This window comes from Castanea sativa, chromosome 6 (assembly GCF_040712315.1).
Source record: "Castanea sativa cultivar Marrone di Chiusa Pesio chromosome 6, ASM4071231v1".
In the NCBI taxonomy this organism is placed as follows: domain Eukaryota; kingdom Viridiplantae; phylum Streptophyta; class Magnoliopsida; order Fagales; family Fagaceae; genus Castanea; species Castanea sativa.
The window spans coordinates 42607536-42626632 of record NC_134018.1 but is presented as its reverse complement, the minus strand read 5'-3'; the positions used below and the strand labels follow the sequence as shown (position 1 = coordinate 42626632).

General features: G+C 34.2%; 2 protein-coding genes across 4 annotated transcripts; both read right to left on the bottom strand.

The window, feature by feature from the left end:
- Positions 1–7130: 7130 nt before the first annotated feature.
- Positions 7131–9450, bottom strand: LOC142640880 (small ribosomal subunit protein bTHXc-like). Of its 2 annotated transcripts, XM_075815193.1 has the most exons (4): positions 8830–9077; positions 8658–8722; positions 8144–8247; positions 7131–7264 (listed from the first exon to the last, which is right to left on the bottom strand). In XM_075815193.1, the coding sequence occupies exons 1-3, from the start codon at positions 8996–8998 to the stop codon at positions 8155–8157; spliced, it is 327 nt and encodes a 108-aa protein (XP_075671308.1). In that variant the 5' UTR covers positions 8999–9077; the 3' UTR covers positions 7131–7264; positions 8144–8154. The 2 variants fall into 2 exon arrangements, with proteins under 2 accessions (XP_075671308.1, XP_075671307.1); XM_075815192.1 differs by lacking the exon at positions 7131–7264 and having other exon boundaries at positions 8014–8247; positions 8830–9450.
- Positions 9451–9455: 5 nt separating this feature from the next.
- Positions 9456–16235, bottom strand: LOC142640879 (anthranilate synthase alpha subunit 1, chloroplastic). 2 transcript variants are annotated; one of them, XM_075815190.1, is made up of 11 exons: positions 15867–16235; positions 15350–15534; positions 15062–15251; positions 14444–14595; positions 13727–13842; positions 13390–13636; positions 13232–13288; positions 12893–13045; positions 12677–12757; positions 10774–10860; positions 9456–10052 (listed from the first exon to the last, which is right to left on the bottom strand). In XM_075815190.1, the coding sequence occupies exons 1-11, from the start codon at positions 16027–16029 to the stop codon at positions 9726–9728; spliced, it is 1758 nt and encodes a 585-aa protein (XP_075671305.1). In that variant the 5' UTR covers positions 16030–16235; the 3' UTR covers positions 9456–9725. The 2 variants fall into 2 exon arrangements, with proteins under 2 accessions (XP_075671305.1, XP_075671306.1); XM_075815191.1 differs by having other exon boundaries at positions 12677–12733.
- Positions 16236–19097: the final 2862 nt, after the last annotated feature.

Sequence of the window (19097 nt, the reverse complement as noted above, 5' to 3'; positions counted from 1 at the left end):
ACAAATTGGTGTATGGTAATTAATCACTAGTCACTGAACAGTAAACACGAAACCTGACTGCACAATCAAATTTACACTTAGAACCTCATGAGAGAGACTATTAATTTAGTATTGCATTGCATGGCCTTTGTTAGGCAAAGAAATCGTTACTTAACATTGTAGCGCCTTTTAGCGTTTGTCTTTATTTTGATCATAGATATCAAATATCATAGTGTATATTTTGTAAAGCACAAAGAGAATTATATAAAATTTTATATGATTAGTTGATCGCTGGATTGTCTATTAAGATTGCGCATGCTTGCACTTTGTGTTTAGGCTCTAGGAGGCCTTTGTACATAAGTGTGCATCACGCTTTTACCAACATTGTGCCTTAATATGATTCCTCCATGCTTATCATCTTGAAGCCAGCTTAAAACAGACATCTTGTTGACTAAGCACATGAAATATATTGTGTAGAGTTCAAGAAAAAAGTCATTTAATATAGGATATTGAAAATAATAGATATATCATACTAACGTGAATCATCTGGTGCTATAAGTGTCTCAACAGGGATAAAGTCCTTTATCTTTTTCTTTTCATCTCCAAACCAGTGTTCAAGATAAGTACATCTTGTCCCCTACTAACTAGTTGATTTAAACTGACAAGCAAAGCAATTTTCATCTTCATTTCTTTTCTTTTCCTTTTTATAGTAAGCCAGAAAAGGAACAACAGAGTCATGTAATCAGCCTTACACAGAGACAGCTAAGATTGGAAGTTCATGCAGAAGCTTCTATGCTACACATTGAACTTCTTCACCAACCTTCTGGACTCTTTAGACTGCTACCAATTTCAACCTACTAGATTCCCATATCTAATCATGCTCTTGTCTAGTATCCTGAATGAAAATGCAATAAAAATATAGGAGCAGCATCTAGGCTTAATTCAATCCGCTCTCTTATAGCATTTATTTGACCTTTGTACTCGAGATAAAATGTTTCAGGGTAAGGATTTAATATCCCTTCAACTTGATCACTTGGGCTTCAAAGATTCATGATCAAAACTAATGTGGAATATGAAAAAGAAATATTTTTTTAATAAATTAATTTAATCACTATGATTAGAAGTATAACATACAATTGGTAGAAATTTAAGGTGATATTGGAGCCACTGAAATTGGTGGAGTCAGACAAAGCGTTTTCCCTATGTTATTTTGAATAACATGAGATTGGAATGGGAGCAGGGGTGGCCACCGACAAGGTTAGTTATTCTGACCATGACTAGGTTCTTGCTGCCATCAATGTTAAGCTTCGGCCACCACCTCATTCATGTCAATTCTATTGCGATTTTTGTGTACGTCTTTCTTTGCATACATCAATACATACGTATAGAATTATACATAAATGAAAACAGTATACAAGTATAAATGCAGAAGTAGCGTACTTTTAAGTCTAAATGTGGATGTTAGCTTCCAACCACATAGATTGGAGGTTGTGATAGGTATCATATCCCTATCATTCCCTCGTTTAACCGAAATATTTGTTACCCTCAAGTAGAGCAGAGCAACCTGAACTAGTTTTCAACAGCAATCTAAGGAATCTCTACTAATTCTCTGTTTCTGTTGTGTTTGGCAACTTTAGTTTTGGTCTAGAGTATCTTGTTGTTACCTTGTCCTATCTTGCAGCCGATGGATTTTTTGGGTTTATTATTTAGTATTGTGTTTTAATATGTCAAACATGATGTATACAAATTTTTTGGGGTTTTTTGTTTTTTGGAATTTGATATATATATATGGTTGTAAGTAGAATTGCTTTGTTGAAATAAAAACACTTTATGCTCATGATGATAAGTAAGTAAAATTGCTTTATTGGAATTTGATTAATAATGATTGTGAATATTTTAATTTAGTTTGTATCGAATGTGTTGGTTTTGAGGTTAAAAATGTGTAGTTATTTTTTAAAAAATAATATCATGGAAAGAAACAGTTTGTTGGGTCCATGGGAAAGTTTAAGAAAATGAGGTTCAAATTTTTTTAGTTTTCAACTTCTTTACACAAGAAAATGGACCGTGCAAATTCATAGTGTTCGTGTATAGTACAATACAAGATATTTATTTATTTGAATATAGATTAGAAAGTTTATTGATATAATTCATCAAGGTACATCAGCTGCAACAGTAGCACCAAAATGAGGAGGTGACTCCTCCATTCAACGACAACATCAGTTTGGGTTTCTGCAGTAGAAGCTGACAAGCTAGCCACATTATTGGAAGATTTACAAACAATTAAAATAGAAGGATCTAAACCAGTGCACAATCTAAGTTCATCCAACAATAAATGGCCATAAGTGGTTGATGGATTTCGACTTTGATCGAAGTGAGATCATCTCAGTCCATAAGAACATTGAAAACACCAACCTTCAGGCAAAAATTCAGTGCATCAACTACTGCATAGTCCATAGACATAAGCATCCATTCTACCATGTAACTGTGGCACACTAGAGGACTTTGCAGCAATGACCATGATATATCAACATCCCAAATCACTCCATGTTAGTTGGAACAGCAGGGATGTGCAATCTCCTCAACTCTGCAAATCTGCCTATAGCCATGCCAAAGTTGTTGAGCATATTCTATTTACACCAGAGGATTAGAGGATTATGGAACTTGCTGCCATGAACACGACACGACACGAGACCAAATCTGCTATGCCGATATTGTAAAAAAGACAACTCCGTCCTTCGTTAATCTCTCAACTAAGACATCAAACAGCATGTGGAAATCACGGTCTGAAGCTTTATATTTGAACCAGCCCATACATCATTTGCATCTCCACAGGACCATAGAGCATGAACGACAGTTTCCTCACAAGACCATAGGCCATAGAGCGTGCACAGATTAGACATAGTGAGAATGGTTCAAATTGTTGAGACTTGAATTCTTGATTTTCTGATGGATTTTCAAGGATAAAAAAAACTCTCCAAATAATAGTTCTAGAAGAAGCAAATAATGATCCACCCCGGGTTGCAAATTGTCAACTTTGAACATCCATATCGACGCACCACAAACAATAAATTCACCATGCTTTGTTGAGTTGTTCCCATCCAAATGAGTTATATCAGAGATATAAATCTCGACAAAGCAATTTTTCAAAATAGTATTTAGGATAAGCTGGGTCGGAATTGACTTGACCCTACACGATCCAAACGGACCTAGCCATTTTAAAACCTCTCCAACCAGTGGCCCATCTTTAAGCTTAACTCTGCTCCTCACTTCTTCTCAATTTGCCAACTTATTATATTCCATCAATTAATTCATTTGCATTTTTTTTAATATTTAAAATGCTCCAATATTTTAAAATTAAATCAATAATTAAAAATCAAATTTATCCAAGCATACGTCAAGTTCATCTTAATTTTCCACAATAAAATTTATCCAATTTTGAGACAAAATTAAATTCAAAGTGAAACCTTAAGAAATTTCATAAGAATAAGTTGTGGATGCATCAATTCATTATTGATAATCAATTTCTCGTAACAGCTTGATATTTCATTTTAGATATTACCCAATTGCCACAATAGGTCTGAAAGAACAAAATGATGAATAATGAAAACATGTAGGAGATGATTTCAGTTTTCGCATCTGTGTAGTGATCTTCGAAACAAAGTTTAAGTTGTATTTTTAAAAACTCCAACCAAATTCATTTTTAAAGCAGGTTCCACTGCATTTTGTTTCTAACTTTAAAAAATGTTTAAAACAGATACAAACCAAACAAGCCATTAGTTTTATTAATATTGTGAAAAGTGGAAGAGTCCCATTCAGGCCTAAAGCCCAAGTACCAATTGGACATTGTGGAATGAATTGGGCCAAACATGTATACTTGTAGGAGGGCCCAATGGGTTATAGGGTATGGAAGAAATGCAGTGGGGCCATCCCAAACACTCAGGAGGAGGAGAGCAACTTTAGTAGATCGTTCCCGTGAAGAAGGCAATAAGCAAAAAAGAGTCTAGCCTTACCCGAGGTAAAGTGAACAGATAATTCATGTCTGATTTTCAGAAGGTACCTAGAACCTCGGGAGACTTCCAAAACAAGCAAGAATGTTGAAGATCTTCACCTTCGCATTAATGAGGGGATTTTCACCTAACCTCTGCCACATTGAGTGCATAAGAGACAACTTGAACAGTACAAACACCCCCAAAAGTCAAAATTTCAGGATAAGGGAAGGAAGGAAACCAATAAAGGAGAAGAAAATATCCCTAAAGACTCGGTTGGCGACAGGATAGCTGTAGAGATAAGAACAAAAAGATACCTATATAAAGGGGAGGACAAGAAAAGAAGGGGGACTGAAAAGAGAGAGAGAGAGAGGATTAGTAGTAGAAAAAAGAGTGAAACATTAAGAACTGTTGTTATGCAATACCAAGGGAAATTGAATTTTCTCTTGTAACACGTTTTTAACTTTGAATGAGCAGTACTGTGTAAAATCAATTGCTCGAGTTTCCCATTGTAGAGTGTTTTTTTCCCTTTTATAAGTAAATTGTTAGTCAATCAAACTACTTCTCGAGGACCCATATATCATCCTTGAGGAATAGTGGTTTTTGACTCCCATAGATATAATAAAATTTTTATTTTTATTTTTATTTGTCTTTCAACATGTTATTTTTCTAATTATTATCTTGCTTTCTTCTTCTTCTTCTTCTTCTTCTTTTTTTGTCTTTCAACATGTTCTGTTTCTATAAGCAATTTTTTTTTTTTTATTGTTTATACTGTTTCTTGATTTGTTATCATTAATTATAAGTAAATTTTTTTTTTTTTAATTAAATTGAAGTATACATCTAGGACAGTTTAGTTAATTCTCCATCAAAATCAATATCTTGCCTTTTATCATATTATCGGTCTGTCTTTAAATGACATTTTTTTCTTGAATTTCAGGACAATTATGTCCTCTACCAGATTAATAAATTTTAAAAAACGAGGAGGGGTTACAAGAGACAATTCACACCAGATAGAGGACACTACTTCATTTGAGAATCTAGAGCTTCCATCACTGATTTCGGAGATGAACACTCCTTAGATAGGGGCCACTCCTGAGATACCACCTTCAGATTTCGGTAACATTAATTGGGATGATGTTATAAGCATGGATAGTGTATCACATTGTGTGTCACCATTGAATGAGGAGAAAGATGAAGATTTTGAAACTTGGTGTAATTCTTTATTTGCATAGGAGTTTACTTTGATTTTATGTTGGATAACATATTAAGGTATTATTGTTAGGTCGTTATTCCTATGGTTACTAACACTGTTTAATTAAGTAACCAACCAACTCGGTTGATGCAGATCATAGTCTAAAATAAATGTGGCAAACTTGACTTTGTTTTTAAAGCTGCAGTTGTATCATCTATATATATATATATTGATTAGAGTTTCATCTTCATTCTCTTTTTGTATATGCTTTTATGTTTGGTATTTTTCTTCTCTATTTGCTTCTTATTTTACAGCTTCTATATTAGCACTAAATTAAACAGTTGATGTATTTGATATTTTAAAAAGACGGAAAAAAAAATTTAGTGACTTTCAAAATCTTGTGTTTCTCAACCCCTATGAATCTTCTATTTATATTCACAAATAAACAAATGTGTTGTAAATCTTATGGTTTGTAATACGTCTCTGTTACATGACCCATCAGTCGCTTGCTGTCAATCAATTTCATGTCATCATGTTCATAACTTTGGATGTATTTGTAGAAGCAACCTTAATGCCTCAACTCTCAAGTGTGCCATTAGCTTCTAGGCACTATTATGTTTCCTGACACTCATTTGCAAACTAGAGTACCTATAACAGATTAGCAGCTAAATTCCTGTGGCCTATTCTTATCAACACGAGCAGAAATTGCTGCATAGGATTTTTTTTTTTTTTATAGACATAGTTAAATTACACTCACACACACACGGGGAATGGGGGAGAAAGACTCACAAGAGCTTACAATACTAATAACTTCAAAAGGGCCTAACTCTTGAGGTTATTAGAGAGGCTTTTAAGTCTTCATACTCACACATGTCGCATAGGATATTTCACTGCATAATTTCAGCTGAAACTCAAAAGAGCATGATATAAATTGTGTGTTCACAAAATGAAACGAGAAGATTTCACGTCTGGTTTGATGTAACCTAAGCAACCTTATCCAGTAAGATTACAACAAAATCAACTTTAGTAAATATCTAGTTTGCAGCAAGACACAAGGGTGCACGACAGTATCTTAATGTCCAAAACTCTCTCTGCAAAGGGATGTAATGAAGCACTAATATACTCAAGTAATGAAGGAATGTAACTAATATATGAAAGTAACTCTCTGCAAACAAGCCATTAGTTCTACTTTTGACATCCTTTTCTGCATAAGAAAATTTTTAATTAAGTGATAAAGTCTCTTTGGGCATACATGCCATGCACTTTTTTTCTGAATAATACTTATCACAAAGAAAGACAAAATTGCAAATATTGGTAAATGAATCCATCTCCGTCTAATTACATTACTGGTCACAAAATTAGCTTCCCTAATTGTGTTTGTTACAGAGCATTAAATAAAAAGAATATAAGACAAGTATAGTTCTAGCAGTGATATTCTCAATGGAGTCCAATGGAGGGCAGTCGAGGAACTTTGTAGTGGGAAGATTACATTCATGGTGTCTCCTTCACAAATTACAAATTTATATCCCATTTCAACTGCTTTTGTTGCAGCAAATAAAGCTACTCTTGCTTCATGCGCAATCCATTTGCATTTTAGTGGGGAATTGGCTCCAACTATGAATACTAATTTGTTAAAACACTTATAAATGCCATTTCATTTTATAAAGTATATAACTATAAACATGATTAACCATAATTAAAATAAAGCACCTGTCTATGAGTAGCAAGATTAAAGTATGCATTGATTATATGGGAGTCATCCTTGATGTTTTTGTGACCAACCCAGCAGCCAGAAACCAAACATCCCATATACAAAAGAACAAGAAGAAGAGATTGAAAGAGAGATACTGTTTTTCATATAGATTGCTTCCGTCATTAACCTTTTTCAACAACTGGCTTCTTGGCAAAAAGTCCAGAGTCCGATATTAGATCTTAAAACATTACAAAACTCTAAATTTAGTAAAAACACACACTAGAACCACATTGCAAAACAGTGTGAACGCCCACAAAAACAATGTAGATCATCAAAGTGCTAATTCAACAATATCATAGAAGCAACCGAATCCAATCCATGTCAATGCTTAAGTGAGACAGACAGGAAAATTACCTACAAAAAGATAATGTAAATTGCAATTTCACCAAAATGATTGCTATGAGTTGAGAACTCCAACACTAGAAGATTAGATTAGTTATTTAACAAAATACCAATTTCAATGATTGTATCTGTCTAAATCTCAATAAAAATTAAAGCCAATCAAGTTATATATGTGACATTTTTTCTGCGAAACTCGTTTTTAAAGTATTTAGTGTTTTCTTTAACGAATAAATGAAAATCCATGTAACAACTGAGAAAAAAAAAAATCCATTATACTTTCCCAAGAAACATTAATAAATGTATCAGAATCACTCTCTCCACAAATACTTAGGTATTCACAGTCGATCCACACACTCACACTGACAATAGTCCAACAGCCTAAAATCACACACAAACACACATGGGTAATTCACTAATTCAACACCAAATAGGAAACCCAACTTATAATTAAAAATATCACACAGTAACTCCCAAATCTGTCTCAATCAACAACAATTCAAGCCTTTAATTTCAAACTGTTGTAGATTGTTTTACTCAGATTCTGTTTTCCACCTTCAGGTTTTCTTACCATAAAACCTGCATGCTGGGGCTTCACATCTGTTTTCTTTTAACACACATATTATCCAAACCCTGAATTTTACAAAATGGAATAGCTAACAAATTGTGATCTTAACCACAATTTCAGGTAATTAGCCAGAAAATTGATTGTCTTTTAGTGAAGTAAAATCACAGAAAAATTGCTTTGATTTACAAATTAAAGATCCATAGAAGCAATTTTACTAACATTAAAAGCAATTCAAGTGTCAGAAATTACACACACAAACAAACAAACAAAAAAAAAGATGTCAAACTAAACAATCTTTTGGGAAACAATGAGCCATCAATATCAACCTTCACCATCTCTAATCATTATCAAAGCGATCTTTCTTAGGCTCCGATGGAGGCATAGGTGGCTTCGGTGGACCTCTCCCCTTCTTCTTGCTCCTAGGCCTTGCCTGTTGATGACACACACAACACAATCAAAACCCAAAAACATTCTCATAATCATTCATCAAAGATGAAAGCACTCCATTTGGTTGCCCAAAATATTAAAAATATATAATACATCAAATTTGAAATCTTTGATACTTCATAGTTTGCTCAGTTAGTCTAATAAAAAAACAAATTGGGTGTCAGTTTGCTAATCTAGTAAAGTCTCTTGTCCAAAAATAAGAGACCCGGATTCAAATCTCGTAAACACCCTATAAAAGCAATCCTGATAGAGCTGACACCATAAGTTGTTGTTTCATTTTCATATTCCCTATGTTTTCCTAGCTTTTCCTAGGTTTTCTCAGAAGCCAAACAAAGAACAAAAACATCCAAGTTTTAAATAAAGAAAAAATAATAATGAATTTAAGAAACTCACATTTCCAAAGGAGTGAGCAAATCGCTTGCCTTTGGCGGTCTTTCTGTCACCTCTGCCACAGTGAACTGAAACCAAAACAAAACAAAGAAATTAGCCCAAAAATTTTTATAAGAAACATAAAGACATATACATAAGAATGTTATGTTTTTGGAGGGTTTGTGATAGACGTTACTTGTTAATAATGGTAGTGTTGGAGAGGTTACAGAGAGTGAAATCGAATTTGGGGATATGGGTTTTGGAAGAGAGAGAGTTTCGGATTGAGAAAACGATAAATTGGAGGAGATATCGGGTGCCAGAGTTGGAATTGGAAGAGCTCTCAGTTTCAGTAGCAGCGACGCCATGGATATGAATTTTTTTTCTGTGTAGTGCAACCGGGAGGAATTTATAAAAGGGACATGTAAGACGTCGTCGTTGTAATAAAGTCATAAAAGTCTCTCTCTTCTTCTTCTTCTTTTTTTTTTTTTTTTTTTCCTTTTCTTTTAACGATATAATAAGTCAATTTTCCTGAATTCTGATCTAAAAAAAAGATTTCACATATTTTTATAAAATGAAATGGATCTTGTAAATTTTGGTAGCCTTTGATTTATTAGTTTATGCGAAATGCATTTTGCATTCCCATTTGCTATATTAGCCAAGCTAAGGATTCTCATTCTCCAATAAAAAAATAACTTCTCGTTTTTATTTTCTTGTTCTATGTTCTATCTCTCTTTTTCTTTTCTCTTTCTTACTTTCCTTTCATTTCTCTTTTTGCATTCCCATTTTGCGTTTTTTTTTTACAATGTTTTTCATCTTGCAATATAATTAAAATTACTTCTCTAAATGTTAAATAATATCATACATCAAAATATGAACATTACATATAGATCAATCATACCGAAAACTTGCTACAAATTATTTCAAAATAAAATTACGGTATGTCCCAACGGCCTTATAGCTTAATTGGCCGTTGGGACTTGGGACATACTAAGCTACTCTCCATCCCTGTATCGGGTTTGACCCGCTCTACCTCCCCTCTCAAACAAATAAAAAAAAAGGGGGGGAAGGGGGGCTGTGCCATTGCATAGAGCATCAGCTAGTATTAACAAATGCTGATTCCGCTAAGTCAATGGCACGGGCAAGACCAGCAGCTTTGTTATGACATTCCTGTTGTTCGTCTTCGGGACTACTGTCAGCCACTATACCAGCACCAGTTTGAAGGTTAGCAACCCATTCCTGGCGTGTGGTTGCATCCTTATAAGAGTACATTGTGTCATATCGGGTTGCCGTGGAGAATACCATTGTCCTTAGAGCTAAAGCAATGTCCATGTCACCTGAAAAAGAAATGCTTCCAAAGCCTCCACCGTATGGTCCACGTCTTGTCACTTCCAGCTCGTCAATTATCTCCATGGCCCTGACCTGGACAAATCATCAATGACAACCAGAACAAAGAGGAGGAACAAATCTTGATCAGAGACTGCAAATTTAGAACAGTAAACTAGGTAAGATTACACATGGCTAATTCATTCGCAATGATCTTGACTCTCTTACAACAGCCCACATTGTTTTTGCAATAACTCTAGCGATACAATTATTTATAACTATTGAGGTGATATATTATAATTGGTGCATAATAAAAGTTTTATCAGTGATGAACTCATGTGAAAGTGACATTGCACTAATCACATCTTATCAAGTATTGAAAAATTTTGGAAAACAAGTTGTATCCTAGTATTGCTCTTGTTTTGGCAACACTTTGTCATTGATTTAGAACCAAATATGCAGCCTCAGGGTAAATGAAAGGAACGAAAACAAGCAGGCAAAATTTGCCAAATAGTATGTTTTTAGAAAAATTTTAGGAAAGCAGCACACGAAAGAAGTTATTTAGTTAGTTAGACTATTTTTGGAAGTCAAGTTTGGGCTGGAAGTCAAGTTTGACAAACTCGACTTCCAAGCAGGATGCATCAATATTGCTTGGAAGTTGAGTTTGTCAAACTCAACTTCTAGCCCAAACCCAAGTTTGCCAAACTCGACTTCCAAAAACAGTCTAACTAACTAAAAAACTTCAAACATATGCTATTCACCCAATTTTTTTTCTAAAAAGTACCATTAAGCAAATTTTGCCAAAACAACTACAAACCTTGGGAGCTCCACTAACAGTTCCAACAGGCAATGCAGCACTAAGGGCATCCCAGCAAGTGAGATGATCTTGCAACTCTCCCGTAACCTGCATAAGATAATCAGCATGCGTTTGTCACTATGAATCTATAAGGTCACATTGCTTTGAAGTGCTTTCAAGGAATATTCTTGGACAATGGTGTATAGAACCAATGTGGAACAAGTGCATAATCATCCCTGGAATCAATATGGTAATTAAATATATGAAATTTAGCAAAATCCTAAATTTCCTCAAGTTAGGAAAGTCAAGAAAGGAAATAATACAATGTCGCAAAAGAGGCAAAATGGACTTGTACAACTAACAAAACAAAACATTAATATATCAGTTCATTTGATGTCTTGAGTGCCAGACCTAACCCCAATAACCATTAATCAACCAAACTTGAAGCAAGGCATTTCATCTATATTATGCAGTGTATAGACATTTACATCTTATTACTGTAGACATACTATTCTCCTTAGAGCATTAGTATTGGTGGTGCTAAAAGGCCATATTGCTATTTTTAGCACCACCAATACTAAAAAGCATGTTGCAATGGTGGTGCCATAGCTAATATTTTTTAGTTTCTTGCTACAGTGCATAGCTATCTATAGATGTGCACTGTAGCAAAAAAGCTAAAGCAAAAAAATTTATTTTATTACACTTCCACGCTCTCTTTCTCCCTTGCACGCTCATCTTCTTTTTCTTTTCTTTTTTTCTTTTCCTTTTTCTCTCTTGCACATTGTTTCTTCTCCTTTTTTTTTTTTTTTTTTTTTTGCCTCTTTCTCCCTCGCACGCTATTTTTCAGCTAATGCCTCTCAGCTCTCTTCAGTTTTTAAATTTGGTATGTTGGGTTGTTTTATGGGTTTTGCAAATTGGAATTTTGTGATTTTTTTTTTTTTTTTTGGTTGCAAATTTGTGTGTTAGTGTGTTCAGATCGGAAGAAAAATAGAAGGCCAAACCCACTGCAATAGTGGTTGTGATTGTTGTTTATTGTAGTGGATATAATATTTTATTATGTTGTTTATATTATTTTATTGTGTTGAAAGTTAAAATAAAGCCACTAATGTTGGGTGTTTTGTAAAGTAAGAAGGTAAAATAGATAAAGTAGCTTTTTGTGGTGCCAAATAGCTAAATTTATGGCTCCACCAATGTGGATGCTCTTAGGGGAATAAATGCACATTCAACCCAAAATTGGCAATTACAACATGGTTGTCACCCACATCGCAACCATTTAGTTGTTTAGTTGCTCTCACTTACTCATTTTAAATGTCATATGTATACAGTATGTCAATATCAAGTAGTCTCCCAAATCCAGGTTCCTGTCCTACACCATCCAATTATAGAAGGAAAACCAGTGCAAATGACATAATAACATGTTAGAGCATCCACATTAGTAGAGCTAAAAATTTAACTATTTGGCACCACAAAAAGTTACTTTATTTATTTTACCTACACACATACTGCAATAGTGAATCTATTTTAGCTTTCAACACAATAAAATAATATAAACATCACAATAAAATAAGATATCTACTACAAGAAAATAATATATCCACTACACACAACCATCACAGCCACACACAACCGGGCAGGGAATTTTTTTTTTTTTTTTTTTTTTTTTTTTTTAGCTCTAAGCTACAGTGCACATCTATTTCTATGGATGTGCACTATAGCGATGAAGCTAAAAAAAAAAATAGCTTTACCTCCACTGTTGTATGGTTATTTTTGTGTTTTGATGGAGCTAAAATAACTATATAGCTTTTTAGCTCCACTGCTGCAAGTGCTCTTATACATGCTTTATGCAGATAATCATTCTTTGGAAGAAAAAACATTTTTAGGTTCCTATTCAACCAATAACAGACACTAGAGTGCAGATTCTCACCGTGGAGCTTATGTGCATCACATGGGAATACCGTTCAACATTCATGAGCTTTTCCACCTTCACAGAACCAGATTTTGAGACCTACATTTAGAATCTATGTCACCAAGACCAGTTTTATATATGCAGCTAACAATAAAAAGAGAAGTCACACCCTTTCTAGCAAAAACAAAGAAGAGACTCTTGAGAGAGTCGTGATTAGAATGATTTAAGAGAAACCTTTCCAACATCATTTCGACCCAGATCAACAAGCATGACGTGTTCTGCGCATTGCTTTTCATCACTTAGCAGCTGATCTTCCAACATATGATCTTCTTTCTTTGTCTTTCCTCTTCTCACAGTACCAGCCAATGGCCGATTGACAATCTTATTCTGTTCATAACATTGTAGAAATGGATATCTTTGTTTGTAAATATTCAAACGGAAAAAATAAATTCTAATTACATAAAAACTCACTGGCATCCACAAACTTGCTTAAATTTATGGGTAGAAAATAATTTTAAAGCTAAACAAGGAGCAAATCATTTTGTTGGACTTCAAATTAGTGTTATAATATACCTTCTTTACACGAGTAAGAATTTCTGGACTTGAAGCAACCAGAATACACCCTCTAGCCTGATTTAGAACAAGTTAAAAGAAAAATAAATCAGAAAGAACAACTTAGCAAACTCATAAAACCAGGGCCTGAGATTAGAAAAGGTTTAAGAGATACAAACCTGCAAGTAAGTCATATATGGACTTGGATTGACAACTCTCAAAGCCCTATAAACTTCAAATGGGTCTGCAAACGTTCTCCGTTCAAAACGTTGACTTAATACGACCTGGAAGATATCTCCTGAAAAAATATGTTCTTTGGCCTGTAGTACGGCATTCTTGTATTCTTCGCTTGTCATGTTTGACTTCTTTAAAGCAGGACCAAAATGGTGAGTGTGTAATTTCACAGACCCTGGAGAAAGCCTTGGGCTAAAAATTGACAATAAAATCAAAAAATTACTTACCAATTTTATGACCTCCAGTATTTTCATACAAAGAACAAGAAGAACAGTTACTCACGGGTCAATATCTTGTACTTTGGACAGTAATACTTCCAAGCGTTTCACCCCATCATTATAAGCCTTCTCAACAGAGGAGTACCGATCTAGCCTCACCCAGTGAATCACATATGCTTTCTGCACATGAACAGAACACCAAGATGCCCAAAAATTATGAAACTCAACTACCCAAAAGCAGAAGCAAAGTTGCAAATCAACTTTTAAAAACCCATCACAAATGGCAATATAATACCTTAATGTACAATCATATATGCTGCAATTTATTTATTTATTTTTTATTGGCAAGTTACAAACGCACTCAGTGGGTTTTGAACCCACCACCTTACCCTCCACCCAACACCTATAAGTGGAGGAGGTGCCAGTTGAGCTAGAGCTCCTTGGCAGTATACACTGCCATTTTATTATAAGCAAAATCTTGGGAAGTGTATACGTGCATATTTTAATTTATTATTTCCCTTCTTTTCACCTCTAATAGGAATGATCATGCCCATAACATTTCTGAGAGACATGGACATCTTAATGTGTACAAATTAGGACATGAGCACTACAAAGGGGGGGCCAAAAAAAAATTTCAAACTTTCAAATGGAAACCAAAAAATAATTACAAAGAAAATTTAAGTGGTATTTGACAAATGATTCACACACGGAAACATCAGAACCAACAATTATGATCACCTGTAAAAGGTCACACACTGTCAATGCTACAAAACAAGATTACCTTCTCCACATGATCAAAAACAATCACATCATCATAGAGGCCAAGATGTATGTCAGCAAGATTTCTATCATCCTTTGGAGCCCTAGAGAATGGAAGCTTTTTCTTCTCAACATACCGAACTGTATCATAAGAGAAATATCCTACCCAGCCACCTAGTCATGACAGTAATTTACCACAAAGCAAGGTATTTCAGAAATATAAAGAGGAATACAACACTTGTAGTTTACTTCCATCAATAGACAATCAAGTGAATCCCAAATACCCGATTCCTATTATGAACAAGACCCACCATGGGTTGCCAACTTGTAGGACAATAAGCATGCCATGAGAGAAACTTACACATTATATGTCTCTAGCATACATTAATGCAATATTCCAATTAAGAGGGTAATTGAGGAAATTGCTTGAATAAGTTATCTGCTGAATCAGCAATAAACAAAAAAAAAAAAAGTTATATCTCTGTGCACTTTTGTTTCAGCTTGAGCATAGTATATCCAAGAAACCAACTTTAAAACAAAATTAGCACAAGGTCATGATCCAATCATACTTAAAATGTATATCGAATTTCAACACTAAGCAAGGTATATATATATATATTATGTAGCATAATTCTCATACCACAAAATGTGCCTGGGAGTTCGTCAATAAGTTGAGGCTTCCAATCTTCCGAGATTCTTCTCGGAATCACCATTGGATCTTCAACAAACTCTTCAGTCAAGTGACCTTCCTCGTGGTCCATTATCATTACCTTATGTTCTTTCGCAACGATTTCCATTGTCGGTTGAGCTCCAACTACACTATAACGCCCCTATAACAACCAATGCAGCGTTCAATTATAAAATATGGTTACAACACTCGAAATTCAAAACCAAAAAAATAAACAAATCCCAAAACACACACACTTACAACACTCGAAACAATAGGATGAGGCTCCACCGACTCGAAAAGAAAGCTCGGAGCCTCCCGATCATCTTCTTTAACCAAGCACCGATAAGCTAGAACCGGAGTGAGCTGATCCGAGAATATGCATTGATAAAGTGGCACTAGATTCGATCTTTTAGCCGCTTCCACAAATTTTATCTCATTGTCAACTGAAATAACAGAATCACTTATAACTTAAATCCTTAATTTTCTTTTTTCTTTTTCTTTTTTTAATTTTTGGTTGCTTCTAATTTTTTTGAAATTTTTTTATTAAAAAAAAATGTAACTTGACATATAGTATCTAATGATTAAAACTATCGCTTTCACTGTAATAAGTCTTATTAGCCTTTTCAGTTAGTGACTGTGAAAATGAGACAAAGTACACTTTATAAAAAATAAAATAAAAAATTCTTCATATTCTTTTGAATGAGTACTTTCTCTAATTTTCTCAGCAATCATAACTTTCAAATAAAAACATAGAAAAGAAAAAAAAAATTAATACCTAAAGGGGAGCTTGTGAGAGCGCAGCATTTCACTGTACGGAAGAATGAGAGTGAGATTGAGGTTCTAGTGGAGGGAAGACCGGTGACCGGGAACCGGGAACGCCAGTGGCTGGACGGGAAGGAAAGGGCACCTAGGGTTTGCATTGTCATCTCGGAATGCATGTGGAAGAAGTACCGGAACTGCGGGTCACCGGTAGCGGAGAGATGGTGGTGTGTGTATAATACTTTTGGGAGTTGGGGCCTCCGTAACTGAAAAAACACCCTAAATAAGAAAATGAGATGTCTGTGCTGCAACTGTAGCGCGCACTGCGTGTATTCACTCTTGACTCTTCAGACGCACATATACTCCCTTCCTCTTAAAGAGGGATGGGTCTCACTCGGTAGTATACTTTCTTTTTATAACATAAACGTGAGTCTCACCTTCTTGAGACATGTATAAATAAATAAAGGAATCTTATGTCCTTTATTTGGCTAGAAAATTATTGTATATTTTGATAGTATACTCCCTTCCTCTTATGGAGGATGGGTTTCACTTAGCAGTATACTTTCTTCCTCCCGTAGCAATCTCTATTTAGTTATAAAAAAAAAATTAGTGTTTTGGACTACATTTTACCATTTCGGTTCAAATCTTAGCTCTCTCAAGTCTCAATTACTGGAGTATGCAATAACAATCCTTATTTAGTTAAAAAAAATTGAGTGTTTTGGACTACATTTTACTATTTTCGTTCAAATCTTAGTTCTCGCATGTCTCAATTATCAATCTAGAAGAACAAAATAACCAAGTTTAGGTTTTCTTTTTCTTTTTCTTTTTTAATTTTTATTTATAATTTGATAACTGGGAGAGAGGTATATTTTCATTAGCATTTTCTTTTAAGTGATGCTTGAAATATTATAAATTTCACTGTATAAGTCTTAAGTTTATGTGTCAACAATAAAATGAATAGTAATAATGACAATTTTAGTATTATGGGTTGAAGAGACACCAATTACTTGTATGTGGCGTTTGGTATGGGGGAATGTTTTAGGATTCCCAGGAATGTTTAAAGATTCCTATGTTTGGTTGCAAATTACGCTTGGGAATCAGATGCCAGGGGAATCTGGATTCCCCTCTTAAACCCCTCTCAGTGGGAATGTGGATTCCCTTTAAAATAGGTAGGAATCCAGATTCCAAATCTTAAAAGAAATTATATTTTTTTATAAATTGACAATTTTAACCATTTTTCCTTATCATTTAAGCAATTAAGATAAACTATAAACAAATTATCAATATCTTCTCTTTTGTCTTTATCTTTTCCCGCCAAAACAATATAAGGATAAACAACCCTGTTAATATATTTTTTAACAAGGTTCTATTTAGATTTTACGTGTGAAAAAAATGAGGAAACAAAGGATAGAATGGCACAAAAAAAGGCGAGGCTCCTAAACTAAGAGAGTCCAGCCTCATTCTGAACAACATTTACAAAAGAAGGACCATCTTGCTAAGTTATGGCAGCCAAATTTCCAGCTCTAGGCATTGAAATTCCAGCTAGATTGCTTCGAAAGGTCCGAAGGGCATCCTTTGCAAAAGTGACAAGCCGCCACTGTGAGACAGGCTTTGACTTACTCAAAGCTTCAATGCAGGCCTTAGAATTCCCTTCAAACACCATCTGATCTACATTCAATTGTCTAGCCAAACTAACCGCCCAAAGGATTGCTTTTGCTTTTGCTTTAGCTTGGACATGGATGTTGGTTTTTTTTTTTTTTCTTATTTCATAAAAAAAAGTTTCGAAATCTATGCTCTTAGTTAACTATTAATTTTTCCCAATTTTGTAAGGAAAAAAATTAATGGAAAAGAAAATTTTAAATTTCTAGAAACTTGTTAGGAATTTTTTTTTTTAAATTGATTTTTTCTGCCATTTTTTTTATACATTTCATAAAAGTAGTGTCAAAATAATTCATTAACAAGGAGGTACCATTAATTAGTTCAAATTAGGTGACACCCTTGTTTACCTGTCGATTGAGCAAATTACAATATCATTGATTAAAAACGTCAATTTCATATTAATTCTAAAATATTTTTTTTATCTATCTATTTAGAGGAAGATATTTTTAATAGTTTATATATATTTTTCATTATTTATTTAAAGGAAGTTTTTTTTAAAGGACTTAGTAGTTCACATTCAAATCTAAGGACAAAATGGAAAAAATAAATAATTCATTTAAGATTCTTGGGAATACACCAAACATTATCATCTCACATTCCTAGGAATCTCTAAATGAAACCAAACATAGGAATAAATACATTCCTAGGAATGTGATTCCTAAGAATCACATTCCTAGGAATCTGGATGCCAGAAGTAATGTGGATTCCCCCGTACCAAACGCCACAGTATTGTATTAAGAATTTGTAATTAGTTTATAATAGCTTTAGTATTTTCTTTTTCCTTTTTTTTTTTTCACTGGTGTCAGGTTCAGCAAGATTCGTGTTGTAAAATCAAAAAAATCTAAGCCACAACAAATGACACAACTTTTTTACCGACCACTTTAGCATATGGGCACAATTAAAAAGATGTCTTATAGCATGGGTAATTCATAGGTAGTCTTCGATCAGTATTCCGGGACTAATGACATGTTTGGATTGAGGGGGGAAGGAGGGGGAATAGAGGGAAGTAGAGTAGAGTTAGCTAAAAATAACTAATTTTGTGCTAAATCTACTCTTCTCTACTCCTCCTCCCCCTCCCTCAATCTAAATGGACCATAAGTTTTTTCCTTATAGCATATAGGTGTGTGTCCCACCTAAAATTTGGACAAAAATGTTGTGGACATTGTTTCTTTATAATCTAAATTTATGATATAAAAATCCTATATCCTCTCAAAATATAGTGTGTGGTTCAAGAATGCATTATTTACAGGCTCCTTCCCATTAGATTCTTGTTAATCATGCATGATCAACCATATATAAAAATTGATTTTCGTAAGAAAATAGCATATATATAAGCCATTTAGATATCAACAATACGCAAAATTGATCCAATTAAAACTTTTCAAAGTTTTTCATGACATTAGTATTTTATGTAGTACTAAATTACAACAAATATATTGATTGATGTTTTGATCTAATAATAAAAAACTATAATTAGAAGTAGACGATATTAGGGATGACAATTTTTTCCCGCCTCGCTTAACTCGCCCCTCCCCCGCTTCGCCCCGCACGGGTTTTCCCCACCCTGCAAAGATGATGGGGCGGTGAT